Source organism: Silene latifolia, chromosome 1, assembly GCF_048544455.1.
Source record: "Silene latifolia isolate original U9 population chromosome 1, ASM4854445v1, whole genome shotgun sequence".
NCBI classification, from domain to species: domain Eukaryota; kingdom Viridiplantae; phylum Streptophyta; class Magnoliopsida; order Caryophyllales; family Caryophyllaceae; genus Silene; species Silene latifolia.
Window position 1 is genome coordinate 14,720,167 of NC_133526.1, and position 20,094 is coordinate 14,740,260.

A 20,094-nucleotide genomic window follows, 5' to 3' on the forward strand; every position below is an offset into this window, starting at 1 on the left:
ATATTTAGTTTGCGACAGAATTAGACCAGTGGACTGTTGGTTGACCGAAATACCCAAAAAGTAGTTAATGGGACCTAAATCCTTCATTGCAAATTTTGTTTGAAGGCGACTCATGATTGAAACCCGAAGAGAGTCTGAGGAACACGTCAAAATAATATCGTCGACATAGAGTAATAGATAAGTAAGATCGTTACCTCGTTGAAAAATAAAGAGTTAGTGATCCAATTTGCTATGTGTGAAACAAATTTGAGCCATGTAATCAGCAAACCGTTTATACCAAGCTCGGGGAGCTTCTTTAAGGCCGTACAAATATTTCTTAAGGAGACAGACATGTTCGAGTCGGAGTTTGGCTCGATAGCCAAGAGGTTGATACATATAGACCGATTCATTAAGGGTGCCGTCGAGAAATGCATTTTTGACGTCAAGTTGATGGATGGACCATGATTTTGATAAAGTGAGACATAGAACTGTGCGGATGGTGGATGGTTAAACCACTGGGCTAAAAGTCTCTCCAAATCAAAACCGACTTGCTACGTTTTTCCGTCACCTAGAAGACATGCTTTATACCTTTCAAGAAATTTGTGCCTAAAAGTCCACATAGAACGTATGACATTAACATTAGGTGGTCGAGAAACCAAGTCGCAATTCTTATTGCTAATAGAGCCGTATATTCATTATCCATGATCATCATTCAATTAGGGTCACGAATAGCAGACACTGGATTACGGGAAATGGGTGATATGGCTACCATGTGACTAAGGTTAAGATGGTCGGGGGCTTAAATATTTGGGATTTGGTTTAAAAATTTCTCGTTCAGCGCGGGTGATAGGCTTAGAGGGTTGGGTTTGGTGTGGCACGACAGGAGCAATGTTCACGGGGATAAAAGAGACGCGAACAGGGGACTGGCGGGGAGACTGGTCATGGGTAGGGGGAAGGTGGGGAAGACCTCGTAGGTGTAGGAGGTGGCTGGGCAGGAGGCATAGAAGTCAGATGTTGAAGAACATACGGAGACAACGCATCGTCTAAGAAATCATAGGTGTGAGTGTTTGGTTGAGAGAGCTTTGAGAAAGAAAAAGCGGTTTCATCAAATAGCACATGTCGACTCTAAGGTGACTATATAATGGATTGCGAAGATATAACATGTTTGTGTATGGTGGTGGCTGGAATAAGAGGAAAACATAAGCAGCCGAAGACTCTAAGATGACTATATAACGGGTTGCGAAATATATGCCGAGTAGATAGGCGAGAAAAATCATTTTAAGGATTAATTTTTACAGGACACGTGGCATAGTGATTCTTCTTTTACAGTTTAAAAATATAGATTATACGAGTAATTGTTAAATTGAATATAATTCTTCATAAAGTTATTGAATTGTCTAAAAAATGTGAAATTGTAGGAATTATTGTATTCGTGTTATGGATTTCAGAATAAAATGTTTTTCGTTTCAAATCTTCAGTTGAAGTTGTGTTTGCATCATTTTATATTGGATGATGATAGGGCGCCACCCTAATTAAATAAAAAAAAAAAAAGAAATTTTTTTTTATTAATTTTCGTTTTTGCGCCAAATATTAAAGGATAAATACGTAATTTTACCTTATCTTATAGTATTCCCCTAGAATCAAAACTCTTAACAAATCAAATTATCTTCATTAAAAAAAAAAAAATTAATAATCATCAAATTATCAGTGACAATACGTCACTTCATCACAAAACTCCTCTCCTCTGTTCATCCCTTCATCACAAAACATCACTTCCTCCCTTCATTACAAAACTTCTACTTGGTCTCAAAATTTAACACGGTTGTTCTATTACCAATTCATTGATTGAATTCAATTTGCTCTGAGTATTAAATCCAATTGGTACTGGGTACGTTCACAATCTTTGCCGAAATTCAACATCTTCAGACGCGAAGTTGTCGCCGGTTTGTTCGTTTTCACTACTACTTCCTCCGTATTAGTCATTTGTTTACCTTGTACTCGCTTCATCTCAATCATTTGTTTACATATGCTAAAAATACTCTTTACAAAGAACACAAAACGTAAATAAATGAATGAGACGAGTGAGTACTAATTTGCTCTCTGTCCAGTTTATAGTGATGATTTAGATTGCATTTTCTACATTTCGAATTTTACGAAATCGTTAATTTGTTGCACTGTTAGTATGTTCTTTGCTTGATCGATTGAGTTCATTTCGAATTTTATTGAATCGTTAATTTTATGGAATCGTTATTTCAGAGCAACAAATTGAGCTCTAGAGTTAATTTTATGAAATCGTTAATTTGTTGATTCAGTAATAGAAATAAGCAGACCCATATCCCCAAAAACTAGCTCCAACATCCGTATCTCCATACCCGTGTCTGAATCCGTTTCTGACTGCAATCCTGCTACCAAATGTTAGAGCTGCCACAATGAGCAGCAGCACAATAAACTGTGGTCTAAGAACTGATCATATTTCATTGCAGAAGAAAATATATCAGGCCTGTATTATACTGCATGCTAGAACTGATAGAACTGATATTTTACATCATAATAAAACAAGAAATAAAAATGAAGTTAAGCCTAAAGATTGTAAGTTTGGTGATGAACAGCTACAATCCATTTTTGTAATGTCAGGTATGGACAATCAAAGTGGCAGTAATATTGACGATATACATGATGAGAGGATCGAGACAGAACGTTTTTCAGGTTTTTCAGGGGATGATAATGATGGGGAGTATAATTTTGAGGATATTGGTCTATCTGATGATGAGGAACTTATACCAGGAAGCAATTCAAGTACTTTAGAAGAGTGTGCGAAAGAGAATGGTGAAGAAGATAATTTATACAACTCTGATAAAGAAGTCGATGATGAGAATGAACATTCTGTTGAAACTGAAGTGGAAGCGCCAAAAGATGGCATGAAGTTTGACACAGTTGAAGATTTACTCAAACATCTCACTGACTATGCTAAACAATGTGCTTTTTCTGTTCGATTAAGGAATGTGAAGCCGGCCCGAAATACAAATAAGCCAGCTAAGCACATTTTATGGATTTGCCATAAGGGTAGACAACAATCGAGTAGGTCGAAAAATAAAATGAAACCTAGACCTTCTCAGATGACAAATTGCGGCGCAAATTTCAACGCGAAGGAGTTTGAGGGTCAATGGATGTATACGAGTGTAAACTTGGATCATAATCATCCCCTTAAGCTCGAAGATATCAGATATTTACGAGCTTTTAGAAAAGTGCCAAAAGAAGTTGAGAGGAGAATCATGATAAACGATGAGGCTGGTATAAGGCCTTCTAAAACCTATTTGGCTGAGGCGGTGAAAAGTCATGGCTTTCAAAATCTTCCCTTCCTAGAGAGAGATATGAGAAACCCGCTAAAAAGAAGAGACAAGAGAAATTGGCTGGACCAGATTCCGTAGCTTTGTATAATTATTTCATGAAATTCATGAAGGAGTCAAATAACTTTTTTTTCGCGATGGACTTGGAGTGTGATGGTCGTATCCGTAATGTAATGTGGGTGGATTCTAGGAGTAGAGCAAAGATACAAAGATTTCAGTGATTCCGTTGGCCTCGATAGTACATATTTGAAAAATAAGTACGAGATGCCATTTGCTCCTTTTATAGGGATAAATCATCACGGACAAACAATACTTTTGGGTTGTGCACTACTATCTAGCGAGGATATTGAAACCTATAGGTGGTTATTGAGGACATGGGTAGATTGCATGGGTGGTGTGGCACCTAAAGCTATAATCACTGATCAGAGTGTTCCTATAACAAAAGCAATTAAGTTGGAAATGCCGAATACTAGACACCGGTGGTGCCTTTGGCATATTATGGAGAAACAAAACAAAAAGTTCAAGAGTTACAAATACTTCCACGAGATTAAAGGAGCCATGTCGAGGTGTGTTTATGACTCAATGAGCGTTGATGAGTTTGAAGCGAGTTGGAAGGAGTTTGTTGACCTCTATGAATTGAAAAATAATGCCTGGTTGTATACTTTGTACAAAGATAGACATCGTTGGGTTCCCACTTTTCTAACTGATTGTTTTTGGGCAGGCATGTCAACTACACAAAGAAATGAGAGCGTAAATGCTTTTTTTAAGGGTTACGTTAATAGTAAGACATCATTAAAAGAGTTTGTGCTTAAATATGATCTTGCCCTAGGTGCAAAATGTGACAAGGAAATACTGGCAGAGCACCAGTCAAGGAACACAAGGTACCAGATTGTTACTAAATTTGCTGCCGAAAGATTTTTTCAACCAGTTTACACACATTATGCATTCCAAAAGGTGATGGATGAGGTAAGAGGTTGCATGTATACTACTCCTAGTATCCATACAGATGAAGAAGATTTAGAGAGTTCAAGGTGGAAGACACTCGTGAATTTGGTGATTTGCCGATAGAGAAGAGGGTAGAGTACACGGTGAAGTTACAGAAGGGCACAAATGAAGTATATTGTAGTTGTAAGCTTTTTGAAACACGTGGCATCATGTGTCGGCATTCTCTAAAAATTCTTTATGATGCAGGGGTCCAAAAAATTCCAAACTTCTATATTGTTAACCGATGGAGGAAGGATATTGATAGACCGTACATGAGAGTTAAAGTTCCTTATTATGATCCGGTGAAAAGTGAGTGTGTTATGAGGTATCAAAAAATGCAAGAGGAATTTGAAAAACTTGCCATTAAAGCAATGAATTCTGCTGGTGACTTCGATACTGTATTGACTGGTATTACGACTATTAGCCAAAATCTTACAACGCAGAATGACATTGCTAATGAGGGTAGAATGTCATCTGAACAAGTCAGCCAAAATGAAGATCGGCGAGGTATCATATTTTTCATGGATAATTCAGATGGATCTCAGACTAAGGTTGCATTACAAGACCCGAATCAAGTGAAAGCTGTCGGAAGACCAAGAATAACAGTTAGACAAAAGCAGACCGGTGTCTCAAGGAAAAAAAAATCACAGAGGACAAACCTGCAAAACAAAACATCTCAGGTTAGCATAACTAGCATTTGTCGTATAATGAAGGTTTGTAGTCCTGAATGACGCTTCTTGGAGAGTACAATTGCAGCAGTGAGTAGTATTGATGCACAATTTAAGACGCTAAATTAATTTCTTGATTGAGCAGGACTGTACTGGAGTTGCTTTGCCAAGAAATTTTCCTGGATTGATGTGTTTCTTTTTCCTGTTAATAGCAGTAGGGGTAGTTAATTTTGGGTTTTGTTTTGCTACTGCATTTTCATGTTATAGTTATTGCTTTTGATTTCCATTGTTTTACCAAAAAAATGAACAGGAAAACATTCCAAAGAAGAGGAAAAATAGAAATACTGGAACTGCACAAGATGAAATGGCCTTGGATGAAGATGATTTATTTCTAAGACCAAGTGCGAGTGTTGCTAATTGTGGACCAACAACTCACTTATCAGATGATATACATCATCCCGGTGAATATACAAGGATGTTGGTGAGAAAATACCCAACCTAGTAAAGTTTCAAGTTTCTTAATGTCAAAAAATTAATTTAGCGTTTTAAATTGTGCAGCAATATTTTGAACAAAGAGGACAATCAAATAACCTTGTGAATGAAAAATTAAGTAGATCAAACATGGAGCAGCAGTCATAGTTTGAAAGACCGTCTTGGAACGATCAAGTCAGCTGGCGCATTCGTTGAAATACTATTGTTTCATTGTTTCATTTGGATTCATCTATGACGAACTTATTAGACTCTTTGACAATTTCAAGAAATAATTGGTGGAATAGATTTCATGTTCCAGTTACAGCATTTATGACCTGAACTTACTAACAGTTTCATAACTCAAGATCCAGGCCATGTTCTTGCGTGATTCCAATTGGATAAGATAGCCAACTCATCTAGCTTCGATTTTCTATATGGTTCACCTTGTGGTTCATCTTGAGTCAAGAGTTATGGCTTCTGAAAACTGCCACTACGTGCTGAAATGTACAGCGGACGTTCAGCCTGACCTGTCAGTACTAAATTGATCATATCTCTCAAACCAGACAATATATAGGGCTAATTCTTTTTGGAGGTGGTAGCTAACTCAATTACCTTTCATTTGGTGTATGGCTCACACAATGGTTCAACCTGAGCAGAGAGATATGAAGCCTCAAAGTCCCTGCTGGAACATAGCATGCTGCTGAACTTTAAGTTCTGACCTGCTGTCACTCAAAGCTCCATATCTCGAGTTATAGATCAGTATTGTGGGTGATTCTTATTGGATGTGGAAGCTAAAATCCTTAGCTTTAAAATGGTATATCCTAAATTCAATATTTCTTATTCTTTTCATTCCAGGTTCGACATTCAAATGCACACAGTAGCCTATGATTGCTACTTTTGAATCAGAAACCAAATACGAACTTTTTTTTGAAGGGAAAGACGTGAATTTCATTAGCTTTATTTATTAAAGAAACGCGAAATTTAGGAATATTTCGACTACACTGACAAGAAAGAACTTACTTCACCATACATAACTCAAATCCTAATTAATCAAAAAAAAACAGAACTCCATCCCTAATTAATAAAAAAAACAAATAGAAATTCGAAAAGCAATCTTCTCGTTGAGCTAGACCAATTCTCCAAGGCTTCATATGTCATCGTCCTGTGTGAGATCAATGATCTCAATCTCGTCATCTTTGGTTAAATCAATAAACACAACATAATCATCCTTTGTCAGATCTATAATCTCGACTTCTTTTTTTTCCGCTAATTCTTCAGGCTCCTTCTTTACCTCTACAATTTTTTTAGCCAAATTAATAATATCAAATTCATTCGCCTCTTCTTTTATCTCCTTCAACAATAAATTATTTTTCGAAGGGAACACTCGCTTTTTGTTTACCCCCGTTTTTTGTACCCGGCATGATTTACAAAATCCGAGTCCGTTCAAACTATTATTTCTAGTGCCTTTCATATTAAGATCTTTTTTATTTGTTTTGAATGAAAGTGTTTACAGCTTATATGCTACTTATATAGCCATAGAGCAACCACCCTATCTTATCAAAGAGTTATCAACTCCTTAAAAGAAGGATTAGGATAACAAATCTGTTGAATTGCGCCAAAAAGAATGGGATTTTGGCGCCAAAATCACATTACAATCATATACAGAGTAAATATCTTTGTTTTATCGGCTAATGGGCTTATATTCACCGCGTAGTTGCTATACAAATGGAATTTAAGACGGAGCTTAAGACGGGTCAAATATTATTCTATTTGTATAGATAGAACAGAAATTTTGTTATTTCAGTCATTTCCCTCTTTTGTATTATTTTTAACCCGTTTCAACGTTAAGACGAATATACCCAACTTAAGAGAGAGTTAAAGTTCTACACAAACGAAATTTGAGTCGATCCGTTAAATTTGAGTTAACTTAATATGTAACTAGTTTAAATCCCGCGCAATTAATGCGTATTTATAAAGTTTTTTTTTTACAACTTAATCATGCTAAATTAACACCTAACTAATTTTTCATATTTCACGTCATTATATTTTAATTCGAGCAAAAAAAATTGAACTGGAAATTAATCCAAGAGAAATGTGTAATATGCTGAAATGTATAATGAAATACATTATAATTAATAATTTCCTTAATTAGTGAATATAATTAAATTATCAATAGCTTACTTATTTAAAAAGAAGCTTTTTCACAGGAAAATTTGTGAGTTCACTTACTATATCGATTTCACAATGAACATATTATCAAGTTATGGTATCAATAACTAATATCACAATGTACTTTCAAAATTTTAATTTAGACCAATATTTCATGTTATATTTATTCTTAGGTGCATATATAAAGTTAAATATTTACGATGTATAAAATGTTAATTATCTATTTGGATCGTTACTAAGTTAATTCGATATTAGGTCATTCATCGTGTCGAGTCATCATCTGGTCACATGTTATTTTGGATGGGTTTTACATCAAATCGAGTTAAGAAAATATGTTACCGATATAGTCAATTTAATATCGGTTATTCAATTTAGTTAGGCTTAACTTAGTTCACCATCCTTCGAAATCATTCTGTTTAGCTTAATTTAGCTCAATTCAATTCAGTACCGTCTTCAATTCAATTCATTAACACTTGTGTATTTTAAGTATAACTTTACTTTATAAATATATTCCAAACATATAATTTTGTCATTGATAAAAATTACTCCCTCCTATTCCCGATAATTATCTCGTTGTTGAAATGACACAAGAATTAAGAAAGTGAGTTAAATAATGTAACGTATTGTGGTGGGGTAAGGTAATTGGAGAGAGAGAGAAGGTATTGTGGAGTATTATTGTGGATGGAGTGATTATAATAAGTATTGTTGTGGGGGTGAGGTGAGGTATTGTTGTGGGTTAAAATGATTAAAATAAGTATAAAAGTTTACTAAAAATGGACAATGAGACATTATTATGAAAAGACGGAAATGAAAACTGGGACAGTTATGTAGAATAGAAGGGAGTATAAAATATTAAATTGTCGCGATAAAATTTTAACATATTATATAATCCCTCCGTTAGTAATTTGGTTACCTTTAATTTAAATACCGTTCACGAAGTCACGAGTAATAAAAAACGTAAACAAATCACGTACATAAATGGAGCACAAGAAAACAACATAAGAGTATACTTTACCATTTTTATCGTCTTAATTTATAATATAACATGACGGTCCAATAGAAATGTTTTTTTCAACCACTTTAATTTGCAAAATGACATGTTTCATATTCAAATTCTAACTAAAACAAATACAAAAAAAAAAAAAAAATTAACAAAGGTGTAAGCAAAAATGAAGTTAAGCCTAAAGATTGTAACTTTGGTGACAAGTAACTAAATATTCAAACTAAGGAATAAATAAAATGCAAACAATAAAGTATTGGACCAATAGTAAAAAAAAAAAAAAAATTAATCATAATGAATAGACGGGTTTCGAATTAAGCTTTACATGCTCCAGTTATGTGCAACTTAGTTTAATTTAATAATGCTCAATTTAGCTCGGTTATTCAATTTAGTTAAGCTTCACTTAGTTCACTATCCTTCAAAATCATTCTGTTTTGCTTTACTTAGCTCAACTCAGTTCAATACCGTTTTGCCTGGCTAAGTTCAATTCAATTCAATTCATTAACACTTGTTTATTTTGAATATAATAACTTTATTTCTATAAATATATTCCAACATATAATTTTGTCATCAATAAAAATTATAAAATATTAAATTGTCGCGATACAATTTTAACATATCCCTCTGTCAGTAATTTGTTTACCTTCGATTTAAATAGCGCTCACGAATAATTAGAAAAACGTAAACAAATCACCTACATAAAGGGAGCACAAAAAAACAAGACAAGAGGATACTTTACCATTTTTATGGTCTTAATTTTATAATATAATATGACGGTCCAATAAAAATGTTGTTTCAACAACCTTAATTCGCAAAATGGCATATTTAATATTCAAATTCTAACTAAAACGAATATAAAAATAACAAAAATGACAAAAATGTTAGACATGAGTGTCGAACCCGTGCAGAACTTGTCCCCTCTTGCAGTAAGAAACCATTGTGCCAAAGCCTCTTAATAGTTGCTATTAGGGATTGAATATTATTTATAACTTGTTAAAGCTCTTGCCTCATGGTACAAATGCCGGTCAACCGATTCCACAAAAATAGGCACTTTTGGATTTTTTATTTTTTAAATTTTTTTTAATTATTATTTTTGTTAGTTGTTACAACTAATTACTAATGTGAACTTCCTATATTACCCTTTAGCATTATTTAATTTAAATTTCAAATTTAGATGGAGGGAAAGCCAAATAAGTAATAAATTTACGATAATACCCTCGGTGGCGCTTAAATTGAGCGTCACCGGGTGGCGCCATCTCATTATTCTTTTATATTTTTCAAGCTTTGTTTTCGTCGATCACTCGAGTTATTGTGAGATCACCACCAAAGGTATGTAACAGATCATGGTTACTTAACAACTATCAAAACGGTATAAAAATAGTGTGGATAAAATAAAAAAAATGGGGAATTTGTCCCGAGCGAACATGATGGACCTTGGTTTGAGCGGAGGATTGTTAGGGTGCAAACTCATGTCCCACATAGTTAGTATAAAGGTAGAAGTTCATCTTTATAAGTGTTCAGAAAATCCAAGTGTAAATTCGTGAAAGCTTGGCCAAAAGTGGATAATATCGTACAATTATGGATCGTGAACACCGACGCAGTAGAGGCCAGTATGAGATATAAACGCATCCACACGATAAGCTAGATTATGAGGAGTAACCAGTAAGAGATATTGTCTTTTAACTGTAAGTTTTGAGTAAAATGTGTGTTGCAGTAAGAAGATATCATTTTGATATTGTCCATTAGTAAATTTGAGTTTTACAGAGTTTCTCGTTTCACAAAGCGTTCCTTACGATTAAAAAGTTTAATCTTCTCAAACAAAGTGGCGAAGCTTTCTATTTGTATACCAATTGCAATTAGGGTTGAATGTAATACCACAAGTTTCTGACCATGGGTAACTTGGTCGAGTAGGGCTTACTCGGCCGAGTTGGCTGTCGGGTGTGTTAAGGTTAGGTTCTGGAACGTCAGAACTCGATCGAGTCTATTGGTACTCGGTCGAGTTGGGCTTACTCGGTCGAGTACATTGTGTACTTGGTCGAGTAACCGGTCTGACGGGGTTATATCCGCGGTTTTTGATTAAATAATTGGAGAAGTATATAAAGACGTCTTAACAGTTTCTTAATCATTCTTTTAAAACCTAAATTACGTACAACTTCTTCAATTGTTCTAATCACTGCTAGAGCTGGATTGAAGGATTTTACATTTTTGTTTCGCGTCGATTCATCGGTAAGTATCGTACTTTTGTCCTTATGGTCATATTATTGTTGTTGTTAAACCCTAATCAGATTTGTTGGGGATTTAGGGTAGATTTTGATTGTATAAGATGTGTATAGGTGACGAGTTTGTAGAGGAACATGTCTGATTTGTTGCTGTGATTGTTTGGATTGCGAATAAGGTAGGGTTTCCCTACTCGGTTGGCTTTATAATTAATTACTTGTTTATGATTGATTGTTGGTTGGAATTGATGGAGATTGGTTGGTTGGTATTGTTGGTCGAATGATTGTTGTGGAACTATGTTGGTAGATGGTTCCATACCCATGTCCGTCCCTTGTTACTCCCGTCACAAGGGGGTGTGCATATTAAGGAGCTGGGATCGCTCGTTGAGATGAGCGGGGATTTGGTGGGCAAGGCTGTGGTCCCCCACTGGTGGTGTGGGTTACTTGTTGCGTTGGGTAACCTGGCATGGCTAAACACTTTAGTGTGTAGTCAATGAGTGGTAAATGTTGGAGTTGTAGATCGACTGATTGTAGTGTTACTTTTGTTTCCGCTGCGTACATTGATTTTGTAACATCACCATCTACCAAGGAGCCTTAACAAGACCTTCTCTAGCAGATAAGGGCATTACCATCTCGGTTGCCCGAGGAATATTAAATATCATAACTTCAATAAAAGAACAATTAAGTTTATTGCAAGTTTAACTCAGGAAAAAAAAAGGTACAACTGATAACAACAACTATCAACTACGGTGATACTATCCATGCCATGACGTAGTGATAAACTCGTCCCTCCAAAGCACCCAGCTAAGCTTCACATATCAACACCTGCTAAGACTAACTGCTCACCATAATAGATCACGACAGACACAAAACAACAAAGAAACACAAACAACACCACACAAGGTCAGTAACTGAAGAACAACAGACAACACAAGATAAAACATATAATCACAATCCCCAACACCATTACATCACCAATCACAATCACAATTCCCAACACCGTCATATCACCAATCATCTGACTATACACAAAATTGCGTAGCCCAGCCAGAATACCCATCGTAACAGGTATTCAACACTGCCAGTGGGGGACCACAGCCGTTCCCATCTAAGCCTCGCTCATCTCCGTTGAGCGAATAACCCTAGTCTATTAATGTGCACATCCCCTTTGTGACGGGAATTACAAAAGGCGAATCAAGGGCGTGAAGCCATTCCCGAAAAGACTCCCCTCAGTCAGGGACGCACCCCGTATATGGACACCACAGACAATCAACGACAACCAACTACAATACCAATGTAAACAAAATCAATACCAACTAACAACACCGCCAACATACCAAACAGTCAACAGAGTAGGAAAACCTACCTTTAGCAATCAGCAGCAATACCGCATACAACCATATGACGACAAGCAACCACCATTACCACCAATTACAAACAGTATGGCAAACCCTATTACTAATAAACACAACCACAACCAAAACTAAGGAAGACGTTGATGATGATGATGACTTACCTATGCTCGGCGTTCCGGCGACAAGACTACTACTCAACTCGTGCCTCGCATCCTATGATGTCTCCAATCATAAAAGCGGTCCAAAGATGAAGGTTGGTGAAGGAGAGAAAGGTATTGATGATTAGGTTTAGGAAGAAATAAAATGAAAACTGATTTTGGGTTCACGACTTCACGATTTATATTTTACCGCTGAACTCGACTTTCGAGTATGGACTTACTCGATCGAGTGGCCTCTACTCGATCGAGTCACTCGGCTACTCGATCGAGTAGCCTACGCTAGATCAAGCTTCCTACTCCCAAAGGTTATCATAACGTAAGATCGAACTAATAAGGTTTCCAGAGGTCTAGACATGTGTCTAAGGTCAGTCAACGGCGGTCAACGAGTCCTTAACGAGGCGGGTATTACAGTCTCCCCCCCTTAAAAAAACTTCGTCCCCGAAGTTCATCTCATCGTCTCCCACAATTCAAGGTGTAACATAAACTAAGGTAACTGACCACTACTCAGCTCGACAAGAACTATTATTACAGATTTGGTTATACAGTTGACTGACGCCGTTTCATGTTTTCAAAATTGTGGTGATCCATTCGAGAATAGTGAGCAATTGGCTTAGAAGGTGATGATTGTTGATGATTGATGGGATAGCTCGCGGGGCGTGGATGGGCATTGTCATCACCGAGTCTCTGATGTTGTTTTAGCTGACATTACATCACTTTATGACCTTGTTACAATTGTTTCTTTTAGAGTTGTTTTGAGACTTGTAAACATTATCACTTTCTTTTACTCAAGTTTGTTTCTTTATTGTTTTTATGATGCGTACTACCTCGGGCAACCGAGATGGTAGCACTCTTATATGCTAAGGTGATCCTTGATAAGGCATTTTGGTATATGAGGATGTTACATTGACATGCATTGAGTACGTTCATTACATGACGCATATGCGCCAAGGACGAGGTGTTGAGACGCGATCTCCTGGGTCTTTCTTCATATGTGTTTCCATATATATTTTTGGTTAGACCGTAAGCAATGACTTACTGTTAAGATTATAGAGGAGAGATTGCATAAGGGAGAATTGTATTATTGAATTGTCTACCTCATTGAATACATGGAGGCGATATATATAGTAAACCATATTAGTCTAAACCCTAGACGGTAGCCGTCATAACTTAACCCTAATGATAGTCGGCGCTAATGGGCCTAGTATCCTAATACCCTCCCGCAATCGTAAAGGCAGTACATAGTACGAACTTTACGATTGGAGAAATACAAGCAAGATAATAATTAAAATAAAAACATGGATTTTCAAATCTTTACGAATCTTCTTTATGAAAAACTTCTCATCGTCGCAAGGCAGTAGATATTGCGTATAGGACTCGCCAGACACTTCTTTTTGGGTGCGTATAGGACTCGCCAGACAATTTCTTGCGTAACTCGCCAGTTTTTTTGGTGCGTAACTCGCCAGTTTTTTCAGTGCGTAACTCGCCAGTTTTTTTCAGTGCGTAACTCGCCAGTTTTTATTTTCAGTGCTACCTTGGTCAGAATTAATGACTTTCGAAAGAGAAGAATCACGATTTTTTTTTTCTTATTTTTAGGGTTGGACAATTTATTCGGGATAAAAAAGGGAAAATCAACAAAAGACAGGCACAATATTAGCACAATAGCACTTCATCACATCCCTTGAATAAGTACGGATGAAATGAACAGAAATCATGTATTGCGCGTACAATTGTAGCCTTTGTTTAAAGAATCGGCACTTCGATGATATTTTGAGTTTTTGTTTTTTTTTTTTTTTTTTTTTTTAAATCCCGCCGGAGGGCACCGTAATTCATTAGTCCCTCATGCAGGGCGGCGGAAGATCGTTTTTAGGCCTCAAGAGCGTGAGGCTCTGATACCATGTTAAGATTATAGAGGAGAGATTGCATAAGGGAGAATTGTATTATTGAATTGTCTACCTCATTGAATACATGGAGGCGATATATATAGTAAACCATATTAGTCTAAACCCTAGACGGTAGCCGTCATAACTTAACCCTAATGATAGTCGGCCCTAATGGGCCTAGTATCCTAATACTTACCTTTGAGATGCATCATCAAGTACTAATGTCATCGTGAAAATATGGCAAATGTAGATGGTTATAAAAGGCGCTGCTTTAATTGAGGCTACAAGGCGATCTCAAGCCATAATTTACTAGTCAAAGTTTATAACTTTCGAGACAGGCCAATGTTAGGCGACTGAAGGGGAACTTGCATCGAAAGCCGTATAGTTGAGGTATGTTAGATTGTGATATGTGCTTAATGCGATTCTTTAACCATGAAAATCGTACATGGTAGCTAGTTGATACGAATATGAGACGGGTCGGTTATTAAATTGGTAGTTAATTAGCACGTTTAAATTATTGGGTTGATACCTGATACGAATATGAGACGGGTCGGTCATTAAATTGGTAGTTAATTAGCACGTTTAAATTATTGGGTTGATACCATTTAAATTCATACTTATTATTTGCTCTTAGAAGACCATTAGTATACTAGATTTAAGGAGTCATTATGGGTCTTTAATATGGGTCATCATTGTTTTAATTGAGCCGTTACAATTAGCATTTAGTAGCATTTAGGCGTTAGAATTGTCTTGCCCATTTCAACTATTTAAGGGCTGTCATTTGTATTGGTAAGAGACAAGAATTTTGATAAAGAAAATTGACTTTTGTTTGTGTTAAACAAATTTCATCGGATTGTCGCGATAATCCAAAACTAGTGATAAATTAGGACTCGTTTCCTATCTATCGCTCGATTGGAACCAATTGGTGTTGGTTAGCCAATCTCTTTCATCGAATTATCGGTGTAATTCGGTGTCTGCTTATCCTTGTTACTCTTTATTTGCGTATTTTACGATAATGCAACCTCAAGTTCATAAAATGAACAGTCACTCCGACTGTTTCAACAAAACAAATCCGCTTCCGCATTTTATTTCACATCATTTGGTAATGATGTGAAATAAAATGCGGAAGCGGATTTGTTTTGTTGAAACAGTCGGAGTGACTGTTCATTTTATGAACTTGAGGTTCCATTATCGTAAAATACGCAAATAAAGAGTAACAAGGATAAGCAGACACCGAATTACACCGATAATTCGATGAAAGAGATTGACTAACCAACACCAATTGGTTCCAATCTAGCGATAGATAGGAAACGCGTCCTAATTTATCACTAGTTTTGGATTATCGCGACAATCCGATGAAATTTGTTTAACACAAACAAAAGTCAATTTTCTTTATCAAAATTCTTGTCTCTTACCAATACAAATGACAAATTTCTTAAATAGTTGAAATGGGCAAGACAATTCTAACGCCTAAATGCTACTAAATGCTAATTGTAACGGCTCAATTAAAACAATGATGACCCATATTAAAGACCCATAATGACTCCTTAAATCTAGTATACTAATGGTCTTCTAAGAGCAAATAATAAGTATGAATTTAAATGGTATCAACCCAATAATTTAAACGTGCTAATTAACTACCAATTTAATGACCGACCCGTCTCATATTCGTATCAGGTATCAACCCAATAATTTAAACGTGCTAATTAACTACCAATTTAATGACTGACCCGTCTCATATTCGTATCATACCCTCTCCCTTAGAAAGGAATTGTCCTCAATTCCTGCGGACTCCCTTGCTTGTATACCACTTGCTTGACTTGTTTGTAATGACGAGTTGTGCCCGTGCTATCCTCTTCACTTGAGTCGACCCTATTACTTCCAACGGACTCGACTCGACTTACCCAAAAATTCGTTGTTCCGCCTCTGTTTCTCTTTGAATATGGATTCAAACCAATCCAATTGGTGTTCGGGTTGTAATAATGGTTGACAGCTCGGCGTTCCGGATTAACCCTTTTAAGGACGAATTTCATGCTTCCGGTTTTAATAAGTCGATACTTAACTTTTGCCCTACATTTCTTGACCCTTGTCGTTGCCTCAACTTGCTTCTTTCCGACAATGGAGTTTTGATTGTATGGCCCTGTAACGCTGGACTTGGAAACACCCCTGAAGGCGGAAGTCGGGGGGTGCGGGTCATTAGTGTCGAGGCCAGAGACGAGCCACCCTCCTCGGCAGTTCTCTCGGACAGGTTGCAGCTCGGAGAAATGAAAAACCCCATCTTCATAGCTCCTTTTGACGCATGGATTCGGCCCAATCCAAGGCGGGTGTAGCCAAGCTTCGGACTCCAGACATTCTTTGTACCAGTCTATTGGTGACGAAATCAACCAATTCGACGGACAATCTTGCGCTAGATGGTGGCCATCGCATATACGACACCCAACATCTAACATGGCTTGTAAATCATTATCAAAGGGATTTTCGCTTTTAACCCGCTTAAGAACAATGTAACACCCGCGAATTTTCCTTTTTGACATTTAAAATTTATTAAACCATTTAACCACTTTATTATGTATTTTTGAATTATTCAATTTAATTAATTTTATGTCAAACACGATTTTTATAAAAGTGATATATAAAAGCTCATTTATATAAAAATACGTATTATTAAATTATATTTTGAGGCATAATTTATATAAGACTAAAAGTATACGTATTTTTGGTCGGATAATAATAATGTATTTTAAGCTACTAATATGTTATTAACGTTTTATTATTATGCGATTATTATTAACTTATGACCATACCTAGTTATTTAATTAGTCAAGTCTTGTCTGCTCAAATGCACCATTATTATTTTGAAAATAATTTTGGCTTGGAAGTTTCTATTTAAATAGTTTTTATTTAAAAATATATTTATTGTATCTTAAAATTCCGAAAATTATTCTTACAAATTATAAACCGAGTCTTATCGAAACGATTTACGAAATTGTATAAAATTGATCCAAGTGGCACTTTACCCGTCTTCCAGACGATGTTCTATAAACCCATGGGATCCAATTCATGTCACTGGTTCCTTCATCAAAACCTATTAACACACTAGCCTTCTCTCCTTAATTAAACCACACTTTTACACCCTTAATTTTTCTCTCCTATGTTCCGTAAAAACCAAGCCCATAATTCCCTATATTAATTACTCATTCACTTGCTCTTACTCCTTAATTAAAATAAAAATATCACTCTTAACCTTTTCTCTCCTTTTTCCCGTAAAAACTAAGCCATAGTAATCCCCATTAATTTATCATTAATTACTCTCATTCTTCTTTAACAATTCACTTCATTTCTATGTAAACAAGAATTAGATCAAAGAAACAAAAAGAAGACCAAATATTTTAAGCTTCCTTTTCATTCTCCATTCAAACCAAAAACCCACAAAAATGAATAACTCTAACCGTCACATGAGATTTTTGGGCTCAAAGTTCAGCTTAATTTGTTACTTTTCTCAATTTCAATCTTATCTAAGGTATTAATGCTATTTTATTTCAACTCTTAATTTTTCAGATTCTACTTCTTTATTTTTGGCATGAAAACTTACATACATGTTAGTTTTGAATTAGATCTTACCTTAAAAATAAATTATACTTTATAAAATTGGATTTATTTAAGTTGTTATTAAGTGGTGTGTTTGTGAATTGTTGTGTTAGATTTGTGTTGCCGTGACACACGGCTGCCGAGAAGGAGAATAGATGGACCGCGACAGAACCGATTTTCTGGAATAGTTTCAAGTCAGGCTTGGATCAAATTAGCAAAATCCCTTTTAAGGGTGGGTAAATTAACATTTTCTATTGTTGTATGTTAAAATTAACTATTGCATGTGGGTGATTTTATTTTATTTTTACATTATAAAAAAAATTGTCATAATTATTATGGGGTATAAATGAAATTTGATTTGGAGCTTTGAATGGTGAAAGACCGTAAGGTCTTTGGTCATCAAGGGGTTGATTTTTATAAAATTTAACTTGTTTTAATTTATTATATAATTAATTAATTTGTTACTTTTTATAAACAAGCTTACGACTTAGTAGTAGTTTTATTTTATGAGTCACCATTTGATAACAATTATTCTCACATAAATTTAAAAGGATTTGGGATAAAGACGATTGTTTTAGAATAATAAAAGGAATTACGGAAGGTTGCCATAATAACTTTTGGGCCATGTCTATAAATTGTTTTGACGCAAGTTTGGTTTAATTAAAATATAATTAATTTACGTCTCTTATTTTATATAACGATAATCCATTAATATCGTCCTTTCACATAATTATTTTAGGTGGCTCATATGTGGTTGAAGATAAAGAGTAATTTTGGGTTTTAGAAGCTTTCTCAAGTTTATTGCTTGTCTCTTTGCTAGCTTAAGGTAACATATTTCGAGTTACTCGACGAATAATCGTCACATTCCTTGCTTTTTGTTTGATTTTGTGATAGTTAATTGAATGAATTCTATTAGTAGTAAAAATTATGTTGATAGTAAAAATTATGTTTATATTTGGTAGTTGCACATGTTAGGATAGAATATAATATGATATAGTAATGAATAGGCTTAAAGTGAATTTTGTAGCAATAATTGCCATGTTTTGATGAATATGCCAAATCGAGCCTTGGTCCCTTTGATGAATCGATGTCGATCAAATGTGTGATTGGTCAGCCGCAATTTAACCCGTACCTGTCGCAGGACTGGGGTTGCGGGTAAAAATTCGGTTGGATGAAATTTTATATGAATTGGATAATCGGCCTTTTTCTTGTTTTAGGCCATTTATTATATCTGTATTTCACATGTGTAATTAGTTGATTTAAGTAGCTTCTTATATTGTAGAAACGGCCCTAGATTCCCCGAAGCCTTTAATTTGGTTAATATTGTTAGAATTGGAAATTGGTATTGAGGATTACATTTGGTTTATCTATTTGAATAGACATTTATATATAGCCTTTCGCATGATAGAATATTAGAATTTATGTTGGTAAGTAGGATTTTTGCCCTCTTATGGTTAAGTGGGTGTCTTAATTGACTTGTGTGGTGAGTCGTGTGTGGTGTGGGCTAAAGTATTCAAGTGGGACTAGGCTGGGACTAGGTCCTAGGTGAGTACTTCGGCCTTCATCATAGATAGGTCTTTATAGTCTTTGACGAGTATATGTTCACTGCTTGATAGCCTTTGTGTTCCTGACTAGTGGATGTTTATCCAAGTTGGGCCATGACCTCAGTTACTTATTTTGATAGTAAGAGGTCAGCTTAAGTACTAGCCAACCCTTCGGTGGTGTCCTTAGGGTACTCACTTCACTTTGTTTTAAAAAAAGTTGTGGGTCTTGGGTGCGGTGGTGTGTATCCGCATGTCTAGGTCTGCTGATTTTTTTAGGCTAGGGTTGTGTTGTCTCTTGGCCATGTTTTATTAATATTAACCGCTGAGCCAAGATACCGGTTCGATTACCTTCCCTACCTCGTGGTATAGACTCGAGTTACAAAGTGACTATTGACCGTACTAAGAACTTATGCCTGTCTTTGATATATTGCCCTTTCTTGTATGGTTATTTTATGAACTCGTAATAGGTGAGATGTAAGCGGTTCTGATTGATAAAGTTTGGATTACTATTTGTTATATGATTCACATGATAGTTTAGTTTGGTCAGTTTAGGGGTCATTTATTAGAATACATGATAAGTAAATGGTTTATCAAATTGTTTACATGTTACATTACATGTTACATTAATTTTGACGATTCGTGGCTGGGAGGACTCGAAGTTACTCCCCACTGAATTGTGGCTTTCGTGTTTGTATAAAATGCGATTGACAGGTCGTTGATGCTTTGTTGGGGTCA

The 20,094-nt window shown here is 35.7% G+C and overlaps 3 protein-coding genes and 1 long non-coding RNA gene across 4 annotated transcripts; all 4 read left to right on the plus strand.

Moving 5' to 3' along the window:
• The first annotated feature begins 1,664 nt into the window (after nucleotides 1-1,664).
• Nucleotides 1,665-3,407, plus strand: LOC141640974 (putative protein FAR1-RELATED SEQUENCE 10). Its single transcript, XM_074449653.1, has 2 exons — nucleotides 1,665-1,922; nucleotides 2,614-3,407. The coding sequence occupies exon 2, from the start codon at nucleotides 2,616-2,618 to the stop codon at nucleotides 3,405-3,407; it is 792 nt and encodes a 263-aa protein (XP_074305754.1). The 5' UTR covers nucleotides 1,665-1,922; nucleotides 2,614-2,615.
• A 183-nt stretch (nucleotides 3,408-3,590) lies between these two features.
• On the plus strand, nucleotides 3,591-4,394 carry LOC141640980 (protein FAR-RED IMPAIRED RESPONSE 1-like). The gene has a single exon (XM_074449659.1). It carries the CDS (start codon nucleotides 3,591-3,593, stop codon nucleotides 4,392-4,394), a length of 804 nt encoding a protein of 267 aa, XP_074305760.1.
• Nucleotides 4,395-4,566: 172 nt separating this feature from the next.
• On the plus strand, nucleotides 4,567-5,649 carry LOC141651859 (uncharacterized). The gene is made up of 3 exons (XM_074459568.1): nucleotides 4,567-4,990; nucleotides 5,289-5,459; nucleotides 5,537-5,649. The coding sequence occupies exons 1-3, from the start codon at nucleotides 4,583-4,585 to the stop codon at nucleotides 5,615-5,617; spliced, it is 660 nt and encodes a 219-aa protein (XP_074315669.1). The 5' UTR covers nucleotides 4,567-4,582; the 3' UTR covers nucleotides 5,618-5,649.
• An 11,668-nt stretch (nucleotides 5,650-17,317) lies between these two features.
• LOC141651904 (uncharacterized) lies at nucleotides 17,318-18,669 on the plus strand. The gene is made up of 3 exons (XR_012546910.1): nucleotides 17,318-17,747; nucleotides 17,929-18,047; nucleotides 18,555-18,669. It is a non-coding gene; the product is annotated as an uncharacterized LOC141651904 (long non-coding RNA).
• The last annotated feature ends 1,425 nt before the right edge of the window (nucleotides 18,670-20,094 follow it).